The sequence below is a fragment of the Pseudorasbora parva genome, chromosome 8 (genome assembly GCF_024679245.1).
Source record: "Pseudorasbora parva isolate DD20220531a chromosome 8, ASM2467924v1, whole genome shotgun sequence".
Classification (NCBI taxonomy): domain Eukaryota; kingdom Metazoa; phylum Chordata; class Actinopteri; order Cypriniformes; family Gobionidae; genus Pseudorasbora; species Pseudorasbora parva.
Window position 1 is genome coordinate 38,616,807 of NC_090179.1, and position 13,511 is coordinate 38,630,317.

At 37.6% G+C, this 13,511-nt stretch overlaps 1 protein-coding gene and 1 pseudogene across 2 annotated transcripts in view; one reads left to right on the forward strand and one right to left on the reverse strand.

Moving 5' to 3' along the window:
- arhgap32a (Rho GTPase activating protein 32a) overlaps positions 1 to 12,132 on the reverse strand; it is a 46,054-nt gene extending 33,922 nt beyond the window's left edge. Inside the window, exons 1-4 of one of the 2 annotated variants that reach the window (XM_067451166.1) lie at positions 11,930 to 12,132; positions 5,827 to 5,944; positions 264 to 351; positions 74 to 168 (exon numbers count right to left, since the gene is read on the reverse strand). In XM_067451166.1, the coding sequence (XP_067307267.1) occupies positions 74 to 168; positions 264 to 351; positions 5,827 to 5,915 (272 nt within the window). In that variant the 5' untranslated portion in view covers positions 5,916 to 5,944; positions 11,930 to 12,132. Of the gene's footprint in view, positions 1 to 73; positions 169 to 263; positions 352 to 2,468; positions 2,603 to 5,826; positions 5,945 to 11,929 lie in introns of those variants that run through there. The other variant, XM_067451167.1, reaches the window with a different exon arrangement.
- On the forward strand, positions 6,546 to 6,661 carry LOC137085379 (5S ribosomal RNA; annotated as a pseudogene).
- Positions 12,133 to 13,511: the final 1,379 nt, after the last annotated feature.

The following is a 13,511-nucleotide window of genomic DNA, read 5'->3' on the forward strand; positions in this document are numbered from 1 at the left end:
CTCATCAGTATTCTCCTCCATAGGCCTGAAGAAATTTCTATTGAAACCTTCTCTTTAACATATAAACACCTACTTTTTGACGTGCTTGACCTTCATGCTGGCCGTACTGACACATGAGCGCAGAGAAGACTCTGCAGGCAGTTCATGGACCATCGGCGCTCCTCGAGCCTGCATATACAAACAAACACACACACAAACAGACGATTACACACCACTCTAAGCACTTGAAGCGTGACATACAGAAATCCTGTACACAGACGCACCATAACAGCAATGGCGTCTTCCCAGCCTGCAGTCTCTGCTGGCTGCAAGCTCCTATCTTCCTCCCCCTCATCCTCCTCTGGGTGGGGCCTTAAAGAAAAGGGAATCAGAGAGGGGTATGTTGAAATAAGCTTATGCTACGACATACATACATACCACTGCATAGCATCACTCGACTCAAAGCAATAACATCAACGAAATTCCTGAACTAGGATTGTCTTAAAGGAATAGTTCACCCCAAAACAACTCAAATTTGCATTGATCATCTGTAGAACACATAATAAGATGTTTTGTAAAATGTTCATGCTGTTCTTTTCCAATGCATGAAATCATTTAGTGAACAGAGGTTGTCGACTCAAAAAAGCTCCTTAAAAATCATCTGTATGACTAGTACAAAATATTCCAGGTCTTCTGAATCCACACAAGAGCTTAGAATGAGGAACAGACCAAAACATGCTGGACTACTCTACACGATTTCCCCCCGATTTGCAGCCTGGAGGATGCTAGTTGCAGAAAGTTATAGCATTCTGCAGATTTTGGCATAAAATCGCATACCGTACCATGGGAACGAACTCAGAATTTTTAGCTTCAGATGAAATCTGTGTAGATTTTAAAAGTCATTAATGCATCCCAGCCTTAAATTGCCATTACAATATGTCACAGCACAAAAAAAGCTATTGTATGACTAAAGAAGATTTTTTTTTTAAATAACTCATAAATCACAGTGACTATATGGTAGCACTTTAGTTTAGGGTCCAGTTCTCACTATTAACTAGTTGCTTATTAGCATGTATATTAATTGGATATTGGCTGTTTATTAGTATTTACAAAGCACATATTAACGCCTTATTCTGCATGACAATATTCTTTATCCCTCAATCCTAAACTTAACTACCATACTAACTATTATTGTTTTTTAAGGAGTTATGATGCTTTTTAAAAGAACATGTTTAGTATTCAATGGAAAGGAACAGCATTCATTTTCTTATAATATACTTTAGCAGCAATGAAAACGGCATCTCAACATGTCAGCAACATAATAGACAAAATTCTTACAGGCCTCATCTACAACTACAGAGTTTTTTAGAAGGGGTCAAAATAGCCAATGTAGACCATAGGCTGGAGTTATGCAAATATGTTACAAACTTGAGCAGATTTGTAAGAGTGAGACTGAATTACTGACGACTCATTTCAGGCAGTTTAGAATCGCCATTTTCTTTTGGGGAACAAAAACTCCTTTCACTACATGAAAAAGCACAACGGGCGGTCAGATTTATTTGCGCGGCTGGTAAATATGATCAAAGGGGGCTGTCTCCCTTAGTCCCTCAATCATTCATCACAATAATAGGAGTTCTGATGTGCAGCAAAAGATTGTTGAGCTTCACAAAATAGAAACTGGCTGTAAGAAAACATCCAAAGCATTGGAATCACCATTTCCACCATCAGGGCAATAGTTCAGAAGTTACAATCAACTAAAGAGGTTATGAATCTGCCTGGAAGAGGACATGTGTGTATATCGTCCTAATGCACGACGAGGAGGAGAGTTTGAGTGGACAAAGACTCTCCAAAGATCACACATTAGTGAGATTAGTTGAGTCTTGGGGTCAGAAAGACAAACTCATGTAGTTTGCGAGGGTTTCAAGAAAAATCCTTCTCACTCATCCAAAAACAAACTCCAGCATCTTCTGTTGTCAGAAATGACTGGAACTTTAAAAAGGGACCTGATTCTGTGGCCAAATAAAATAAAAAAAGAGAGCTTTTTGGCAGTATAAAAAGTACCAATAATATTTAACCTTTAATCATCTGGATCTTTAATGTTGTGGGCCTATTTTTTTGTTGTTGTTGGAGGTTCTAGACTATGTTCAGATACATGGTATCATGGATTCTAGCAAATATCAACAGATTAAAAAATCACTTCTGCTAGAAATCTTATAATGAGCTGTGCTTGAATCTTACATCAGAGCAAAATCAACACAAATGTATGACAGAACAAAATGAAGCTTCTGCCATGGCAAAAGGAGGTCGCACAAATCCGGTGACAATAATTGTGGTCAATATGAACTAGAAAAAAACATTTCATAATGAGGTTATTTTTTTATTTTTTTATTTTTTTCATAAAAGATTAAAAGGATAATAAAAAACAAATGCTGATTTATTTTTTACAGCCATCTTTGATCATATTTACCTGCGGTGACAATAATTCTTACCTAAACTAAGTTGCAAACATGTGCACAGACCACTCCGTTGAATATGCTCCTTCTGAATAAAATCCTTTCTTCCAAGTTTGGCTGTCTAATCAATCAGGACATGCGGGCAATAAACTAACAAAGTTGAGAGGCACCGCTCATTACACTGAACACATGACCTCTGGGTGAGGAAATAACCAAACAACGAGCTACAATCTGACCAAGGCCAAGCTGTGTCAATAACAAGAGTAAAACTGCTAAACACACACATGCCAGTCCTAATGCGTTTTCAATGAGTCCACAAGGATCTTAGGTAAAAGAAAATTACAAAATCAGATTTGCAAATGTGGACCTTAGATAAATGTCCTTAGACCGTTAGTAAAGCTGTTTAGGATGTGTAGCAGTTAAAACACTCTTGCGACCAATCAGATTACGCAAAAAACTATTATGTGACGGAATAAGTTTATAATCCAATCATGATGAATTATACTGAAAAGTTTCATTAATTTCACATCTACACTTCATGAAATGATCCACCCATTTTCAGATAATCTCCAGAGCATTACCCAGTTCACCCTGCAGCTGAGAACATGGCCAAGAGGGCCGAAACCAGGAGAGATTATAGAAGATCAGATCAGCGGTGGTAAAAAGCATACTATTGTATGTTTTGCGACACACAAGGATATCGCTTCAATCAGTCAGTCAGTCAGTCACAAATGAATCCACCCTAAGTAACAAAGAACAGGGCTTGAAATATGATGCACTCCAGGGGTAAGGAAAGGTGAGCTGGAACAGCTTTAAGGATTGGAAAGCCTTTAGAACGAGAATAAAAGGCTGGAGTTTAGGCGATTCATTCAGTAGACAAAAGACAGAGTCAGTGATTTGGTTCCAGAACATCCCACACTTCCCCCTACCAGTGAGATTAAATGACAAAAATGCCTGATCCCCTTCATGGAAGAAAGAGGCAAAAGTTTACTGAAATTTTAATGTCACAGGTGTAACATGATGGCAGGATGGTGAGTTTCAAATAAATTACAGGTCAACACCGACAAATTTGGCTTGTTTTCCACTACAAATATCTAAACCTTCTGAAATCAAGACACAGTTACTTGAGAAGCAAAATGACTTCTAAAGATAGTCTTGTTTAATGAATGTTTAAAAATATCTTATCTGGCGATATTTGGAAAAGAATGCTGGAAAAGCAGAGCCCAGCGGAGACAGAGGGGACGAGCCGAGTGGTAGTGACCTGCAGTGACGGATTGATTGACAGCTGTCACTCACAAAGATGGAGAATGACTGCTAGAGTGACACCAGTAGTTTTGCAAAGTGGAGGAGGGTGAATTGTCTGTAGACAGACTCAGGGCCAGAGCCTTCTCAGTCGAGCCGCTGGCTCAAACTGCGTCAACTCCCGATGCCAAGGGCATGGCGTGCTCGCACCAGGGGTGTGGTATAGTGAGCCGGTGGAAGAGCCAACATACGTCACGATGACCAACAACGTTCAATATTAACTTCTTAATCCGCACCGGATCGTGGGCGGGGCGTCTGACGCAAGTGGGCGTGTCTCTACTTATAATTACTTTTGTTTTATACAAACTGTTCAATCAACTGTCACAAACTATGCATCACTTGAAAGCTAAAACACTCAAGATTCATGTTCTGAACTCGTTTTTGCAAAAAACACAACAGAGATGAAAGGGTTCGATTAAATGCTGAAGCACTATCATTTTAAACATTAATATAATGAACGCGGTACTCATCTTCCATCTTTTGTCGTTTATATCAGATCCAATTCAACTGCAGTAGCCAACATTCAACCTTAAGAGGGCAGCACTCAGGCGTCTTTACACCATTTATTGTGGAATTAAAACACTTTATATACCCAAAATCCCAAATGTCAAAAGACTTACTTATTTAATCAATGAACAGCACTAATAAAGCCCCAGTCTTGCAGATCATTAACTAAAAAAAGTTGTTCTAAGGTTTAGTTCACCTTTAATATTACTCAGAACTTATTGGAGTAAGTACAATGTAACTACGTCACCTTAAAATTAAGTGCAACTCAAGTAAATGCATCTTGATTTAAGAATGTTTCGATATTTTTAGAACATTTTTGCAGTTGAATGTATTATATGAATTATGAGACAGTGATGAGTCTGATCATTTTGTCAGCTATTTTTTTATTATGTAGTCTGAGTTCGTGTTAAATGTCTTTGTCAGTTATTATCATAGTCAACCTTTAACCTGTTTTTTGTTAGTCACGTTTCAGTTGACTAAAAGTCTGGCATTTCAGTCTAATTTTAGCCAAAGAAAACAGACATTTTAGTCATATTTCAGTCACATGCTGCACAATAATGGGTAATGTAATTATGAATATTTTTCTCAAAATTATAAATCACAATAATTAATTAATTATATGACTGTTGTCATTTGAGAAACTGCTAATCATGCCATCCAATGAACAGGTTATGTGGAATATAATTGAGAAAAAAAACTAATATATAATATTTAGTTTTCTCTTTTTTGAGAATTTTTGGTTTAAAAAAATGTAAACTACATGTTTTTCATCTTTTACATCAACAATATTTCATGCTGATATAGTCTGTTAAATGGTAAACATAATTCACCAACATTTAACTATCATTAATAAGAAAAATAGTTTAAAAAACTTGTGCCATGTTCACATCTTAATCACTATTTAATTAAATAAGTGATACTTTTGGACGTTTATGAGTGTTTTATATACTTTCCGGCTTTATTTTTCTGCATGTAAGTTGCATCAAATTATTTTGATCTGGCAGAATAAAATCAAATATTAATACGCAGGTCTGTTCATTTTCAATAAAATAATAAAAGATTAACTACAGTACTTAATGTTATGTTTTTCCTTTCAAGAACTTAATGATTCAATCAGACTTTTCCTTTATTACATGATATATTACAAATAAATTAATAGTCATAAGTAAACCATCATGTCATTGACAGTTACGTGAAATCATGCCTCCTTGTTCGGAGAGGTACGAACGTTCATTGATGGCTGTCCTTGTTATCATCTCTGTAGGGCACCAGTTGCACACAAATCACAACTATAATTTACTCCTCGGGGGACAAATTCACATCTGCTGCATGCGGTGCTGTGAAATATGCTGTCTCAGAAACAGAATAAGGTGACCAGTCACATGGCACATAAAATGCCCGTGTGTGCAAAAACCAGCACATGCACTGCACCTGATTATGCAGTGATTCAGCCAATTGCGAAGAATATGCCTCATCTAGCCTTGCAAGAGAGACACACACAGACACACGCTATAAGGCATAACTAACCATAACCGAGCAGCTGCCAAAGCACACTGAGAGGAGAGGTATGCATGCTGATACTCACCCTTCACAGGGATCATGACTGCATGCGTCTCTCAGAGGTGTTGGCGCTCTGCCGTGTGTCGCTGCTGCAGTCCCGCTGCGCGCCTCCATGATACTGAGTCACTGCAACAGCTGCCCGTCTGTGAGGGGAGGGAGGAGACCGGACTTTAAGATAAACCTCCAACCTTGGCGAGGATGAAGGCCTGTGGCATGCACATGTGTGTTGTGTATGTACATGGTGGATTTATTTACTTACTTTTTACTGCCATACCAGCATCAAGGGCTATATTCATTGCCAGTGTTGAGGAGTAACTAGTAATTTAGTAAGACAATAAGTGTAACTGTAATCCATTAGTTACTGAGAAAATGGTAAATTACAGTTACTTATGAAAATGTTATGTGAATATTTTCCGTAAAAGCTAGGATATATGTTGAATAATATTCATTTGTTGTTTTTGATGTGCATCGTGCCTCCTGCCATTTAAGGGCGTTTAGTAAAGCAATGCTATTCTGATGCTTTTGATTGGCTCTCTTGCTTGAATTTGCAGCAACCTGTATTTTTGCAATGAACTGTTATAGTCACACAGAGAAAAGGGGTGTCAACATTGTACCTTTAGGGGGTACAATAGCTTGTCACTGGGGCAGTACCCTTAAAATTACTTATTTGTACCTTGTTTTTACTCCTAAAAGGTGCATATTAGTACCCTAGAGAAGAACTAGGGTTAGTTTAAGAACTGCTTAACCAGCAGCCATATCACCCTGTAGCCAAGACTGGTTTCCCACTGAAGCTAAGCAGGGCTGAGCCTGGTCAGTACCTGGATGGGAGACCAACTGGGAAAACCAGGTTGCTGCTGGTAGAGGTGTTAGTGAGTCCAGCAGGGGGCGCTCACCCTGTGGTCTGTGTGGGTCCTAACACCCCAGTATAGTGATGGGGACACTATACTGACAAAGAGCACCGTCCTTCGGATGAGAAGTTAAACCGAGGTCCTGACTCTCTGTGGTCATTAAAAATCCCAGGATGTCCTTCGGAAAAAGAGTAGAGGTGTAACCCCGGCATCCTGGCCAAATTTGCCCATTGGCCTCTGTCCTTCATGGCCTCCTAATAATCCCCCTCTCCTGATTGGCTTCATCACTCGGTTTCCTCTCCACCAATCAGCTGGTGTGTGGTGAGCGTTCTGGCGCAATATGGCTGCCGTCGCATCATCCAGGTGGATGCTGCACATTGGTGGTGGTTGAGGAGAGACCCCCTTTCAACGTAAAGCGATTTGAGTGCCTTGAAAAGCGCTATATAAATCGAACACATTATTAGTTTACCCAAAAATGTAAATTCTCTCATTAATTACTTACCTTCATGTCGTTCGACACCTGTAAGACGTCCGTTCATCTTCAGAATACAAATTAAGATATTTCTATTATAGAAATCTTTAACGGGCTTTGTAACGCCGTCTTTAGTGCCTTAATGGGTCTTGAGAGAGGAAATGACATTGGTGTCAATGAAGGCCTTTCTGAGCCATCAGATTTCAACAAAAATATCTTCATTTGTGTTTCGAAGATGAACGGAGGTCTTACGGGTGTCGAATGACATGGGGGTGAGGAATCAATGACAGAATTTACATTTTTAGGTGACCATTTTAAGGTACTACTATAAAAGTCCTTTTGCCCCTGTGACAAGCTGTTGTATCCCTAAAGGTAGAATTCTGACACCCCTTTTTTTCTGTGTAAATACAACAGTTCATTGCAAAATATGTTTTTTCCCAACTATTAAAATGCTTTCGACATCGAAGGTTTCAATGTCAAACTCGAGGAAGCATCTATCTATGATGAATGTTAACCTGAAGCGCCACCTAATGGACAAATCTCTATTAGTTTGTCTAGTTTTCACTTGAAAATAGAGCCATTTATTCTTGCTTCTGTTAGTGAAAAATCAGTTGGCTTGATATGGCATAACGTTTCCCTTCACTCACACTCTCTCTCACACACACACACACACATGAAAAGAATAGTAAGCAGATTTTTACTATTTATATATAATCGGAAAGAAGAAAAACGCCATGTTTTTACAACAGTATAATGATCAATAATTGTGTTATCTCTTGTAAGTAATGTTACATGTAGTCACTATAGTAATAATTATAAATTATGCATAATTACATGTGTAGTTATTCTTAATGGGATAGCTCACCCACAAATGAAAAGTGTGTCATCATTTACTCACCCTCAAGTTGTTCCAAACCTGTATAAATGTCTTTGTTCTGCTGTACACAAAGGAAGATGTTTGTAACCAAACCTTGCCCCCATTGACTTTTTTCCCCCTACTATGGGTAGTCACAACTTACAAACATTCTTCCAAATATCATCCTTTGAGTACAGAACAAAGACATGTAGTCCATACAGGTTTGGAACAACTTGAGGGTGAGTGAATGATGACAATTTTTCTTTTAGGGTGAACTATCCCTTTAATATTACTCATTACTTTAAAACATTGTGCATCCTCCCTTTGCCAAGATAACGGCTTTAAATCTTCTCTTATAATGTGTAATAATGCTGGTGAACATATGGCAAGAGATCTGAAACCATTTAGAATCTCTACAGATCCAGCGGCCCATGATTGCGGACTCTCTTTTTTAATGGGATTGGGTCAGAGGGACTCCTATGTCCATGACAAAACCTTGTCAATGAACTATTCTGTTTATTTTGAGATGTGCTTTGGATCATTGACATGCTGGAAGACCCAGGCACAGCCCAGTTTAAGCTTCCTAACAGTGGCGGTCAGGTGTTAATATCTGCTGGTACATGATGCCGTTTATGATGTATCCTATAACAAGTTGTCCAGGGCCTTTGGGAGAAAAGGCCCCAAAGTACTAAAGATCCACAACTGTACTTTACATGGGTGAAGATTAGGTACTTTTCTTCCGTTTCGATCAACGTTGAAACCTATATTTTGGTCTCATCCGACCATAAAACCCAGTCCCACTGAAAGTCCCAGTAACGCCTGGCAAACTGCATTAGATGGTTGTTTGATGTCACCAAAGGTGCCCTCTTTTGTTCATTGTAGTATATTAGAGGCTTTCTGTCACCAAGACCCAACTAGCATCTGCAATTCTTCAGCTTGGGGGCCAAAATAGACACGTCCTAGATTGTTCTCCTGTAGATCTCCAGTTGATTTTAACTTTTTAACTATTGGTTAAATAGTTGAAAAGAGTATTCCAACAATGAAACTATTATCTTATAGCAATTGAATGACTTGCGCAGCTCAAAAAACTTGTGTCATACTTCACGACTGTATTCTCAGGTCTTTTCCATACGGAAGACTATAGGAATGTTGCCTGTGCGTCCCAGTGAAACAGGAAGCCATGACTGATCACTTAAGTGTTCCCGGTCGGTCACTAAAATTAACTTAAAAACATACCATATAAATGGGAATATACTTCTAGAGAATGATATTTTTACTCATTAGAATTTGTACGGGTGCCAATAATTTTAGCACACATATTTTGGACAAAACATGATTTAATTTATTCCACATTTATATTTTATATATTAACTCAAATTAAAGGTTAGATTTTTGTGAATAATTTAATTTCTACCAGGGGCCCTAGTGCCAATATTTATGGAGCCCACTGTATATTCATTTTAATAAATACTTACAATTTATACAAACATTACCATTCTTACAAACATTACAATAACAGCAAAAACATTTAGCCATTTGATAGCTATTCTATTTTTTTTTCCAGGTAAACAGATTTTAAAAACATCGGTTTGTACATGTATAATATAGTCCTACAGATAATGAATGCACTAATTCGATTTGAGTTCAAGCTAAAAAAAAAAAAAAAAAAAAAAGGCTAAATGGCGACTCTGGACCTTGAACTTAAACAAATGAACCTAAAGAAAATCAATAACGAGGAGTGTATGTGCCATGTTTAGTGATGCATGAACGTGATGAATACAGGATTCACTCCATCAATAATTCAAGCTTGAAGTATACACAAAAGGAATGCTGGATATGGAGCCACACCCACAGTGACAGTTTAACCACCTCAACAACAAAAAAAGAAACCTTGTGAAGATTGTATGCACAAAATTGTACGGTCTGTTGGCTCTGATAGAGTACCGAGATATGAAAATATATATATATTCCTCTCACACTCTAAGCCTACTGCTAAAAGTGCTGACAGGGAGAAACTTTATGTTGACTCAACGGAATGAACCCTCCCTGACAGGAATGGCAGCTCCATATGTGCAGAGGCACCTGAGAGGGTTAAGTTCACCTTCAGCACATAAGCACACAGCAGCTCCGCTTATTAATCCAAACCTATTTACACTGCCTGTATGATTTTGATTCTTTTAAACAGTATGCTTAGGTTATTATAATAAATACGCTATTATAATAGGGTATGTGTTGGAATTCAGTATCTCATCAGATTTTAAGGTTGGGTAAAAGCAGTTACATACAGTTATATGTGCATTTTATATATATATATATATATATATATATATATATATATATATATATATATACATAAATATACACACACACACAAAGTTTTATTTTGGATGCGAATACTCGAATACACACACACACACACAAAATAAAAGTTTGTGTTTACACACATACACATACATACATATATATATATATATATACACACACACACACACATATGCATGTGTGTATTGCAAATATAATCACGATTAATCAATTGCCCAGCACTAATTTTATTCATATAATTTATGTTATTTATAAATATCTTTATTAAATACATGTGTGTATTTGTATATAAATAATAATTATACACACTAGGCCTACACACACATTTATTAGCCCAGGGGTTTTCAAACTTTATGATGCCAAGGACCCCCAAATATGATGAACCTTTATGAGGGACCCCCTTCTTAAAATCCATCTATTTTTATGGACAAAAAAACATTTACACGGTTAGATAAATAGTAAGTGTGATATTATAAATACAAAATATTGTTTCCCAACTTAAATTAGCTATTAATGTTGGATGTATAAACCTGAAAAAGAACATTTTTAATTAAAAAATGTTGTATACAACATTCACAATAAATGTATGCAAGCAACGTACATATATGTTAAGAAAACTGCCTTACAACCCAGAGAGAAAGATAAAGGGGACTATAGTGAGGAAAAACTCACTAAAGACACAAAGCAAACATATACAATTCTAGAATTTATACGGCAAGAAATGAGAGAAACATTTAGAAAAAACAATTAGAATATTCAGTAGACTTTTTCCATTTTTGATTAGTCTATTTATTCTCTGAAATTTTCTGGAGACCCCTTAGAACCTTCTGGAGACCCCTTAGAACCTTCTGGAGGACCCCTGGGGGTCCCCAGACCCCAGTTTGAAAACCCCTGTAAACACGAACATTTATTTTGGACGCGATTAATCGTGATATACACTTGTGTGTGCATATATGCATAACTGAAGCAAAGCATTTTCACTAGTAGTCACAGACCTTCGGACAGCATTCAAGTATTCAGTGAGCAGCTGAACATGATTTAATACAACTTGAATATGGGATTGTGAAACTGATGTACATTGATGTGGTTGCTAAGCGACAGATTGTCTTCAGGAACCAGTCAGTCTTGGATCCTGAACATCTGATTACAGACAGGAAATAATATTCATGCACACGTATGTGTTTACTGTTATATGACTAAGGTGAAGTAGTGAACCGTATAGTGATTCTGAATCTTGATTTGGCTGGTAATATGCGCACTGTTGTCAGGGGCAACAGCATGTGACTTCATCGTTTGCCTCGTTGTGTGTGTGTGTGTGTGTGTGTGTGTGTGTGTGTGTGTGTGTGTGTGTGTGTGTGTGTGTGTGTGTGTGTGTGTGTGTGTGTGTGTGTGTGTGTGTTTCGTAACACTGTGACTGGACTAAACAGTTAGGGTGCTTGTCCTCAACCAGGGAAATTAGTAAAATTGAGGTTTTAAATGATTTTACAACAGCGCGGATTAGACTAGCAATGTTTACGTAAGGATACAATATTTCTAGAAAATATTTAAGTCTTAATAATTATTAACAAGAGAGGATGCTTCCAAAATCGCCAGCCCAAAAGAATACAGATCAACAACACGAGTCACTCACCTGTGTGTGACTGTTTCAGCGTCCTTCAAATGAAATCCACGAATTGTATCCCCCTCTATCCTTTAGTGTGAGTGCGTGAGAAAATGGGACAAACAAAAGCATCCTTCATCGTGTGTGGATGTGGGATCTGTGAGAGAGTGAGTGAATGATCTCGGTCTCGAGGAAGGACACATGAAAAGTTCTTTCTCACGCACCACCTGATAAACGGAGTGCGCGTGTTTGGGGGCGTGGCTGAGGGCGTGGCCAGGAGCAAGGTGGATATCAGAAGAATCCACTTAACTCTTGCTTGTCCTTATTGAGAACATCCACCTGAGATTTGACGAGCATTAAAACCTTAACTTCATTAATTTGGCATAATTGATCAAAAGACTTCCCTTTAGGGATTTTGTTTTGTTTTTGTTTTCTGGCCCTAAAATGTATGTTTTACCCCACTGAATACAGAGGGAATACTATGCTCAAATAAATAGATTTTTAGGAACCTTTAGCCATTTAGTGTTTTAAGAGAAAATTACATACATTAATTCACCCTCATATCTTTCCAAATATTATTATTTTCTTCCTTCCATGGAATAGAAACAAAAATAGTTTGACAAAAAGTCCATTGTAACCAAAATTGTTTGATTATCAACATTCTTCAGAATATCTTGTGTTTGACAGAAGAAAGTTATACGGGGTTAAAACGACCCCAGAGAGCAACATAGTGTCGGCCCAGATCCAGGCCACATCTGGTGCACGTGATTCTGCACTCTCAGAAGAAAAGGTACAGTGGAGGTGCAGTTTTGTTCCTTGGGGAAAAAAACGTATTACTGTAACTTTAAAGGTACACAATTGGTACTTAGGGTACAACTATACCATTGTTTTCCTCTAGCAGGGCCATTGTCCTGCAAAGTTTGGCTGCAACACTGAAAGACATATAGAGAATTAACAGAGGTTTAGATGTTGGTTTTATTGAAAATGTTTGGTCACCATTATGGTGATCAGTGTTTCATTTTGTTGGCCAGTTTGACTCTTGATTTTTTATGTGAGTTTATGGTTTTTGTAACAGTGCTAACAAACTACAGAAGTTTAGATGCAAACAGGCATTAAGAATTATCAGTGGTGATATTCTTAATGCTGCAATGCATGATAAGAATCATGAGTTTTATGGTGGCTTAGGGTTGGAGCTCAACTCAGGACAGCGTCTCTCTGGGACCGAACTTGCCAACCCCTGATTTGGAGATACAAAAGTATACCCTTAAGAGTACCACACCAGAGACAGCCAGGTACTATTGTACTCTATTTTTTATTATTATTTTTTGGAGTGTGAGTAACCTAAATTATTAATATTATTTGGGTGAACTATCCCTTTAAAATTAAACTAGGCTATCATTGAGAACAGTTTTTGAAATACATATGCCGTGAATATCATATTTGTCAGGCAAATTTGATTCTGAGATTTCAAAAAGAAACACTATCTCTATATCTGCATGACATGCATTAAGGCAAAAAAGACCAAAAGACAATAGAAAGGGTTAAAAAAAACTGAGTAGAGTCGGTCTCAAATTTTCTTAAGCAATCATCATCATCATGATAATTGTTAAAT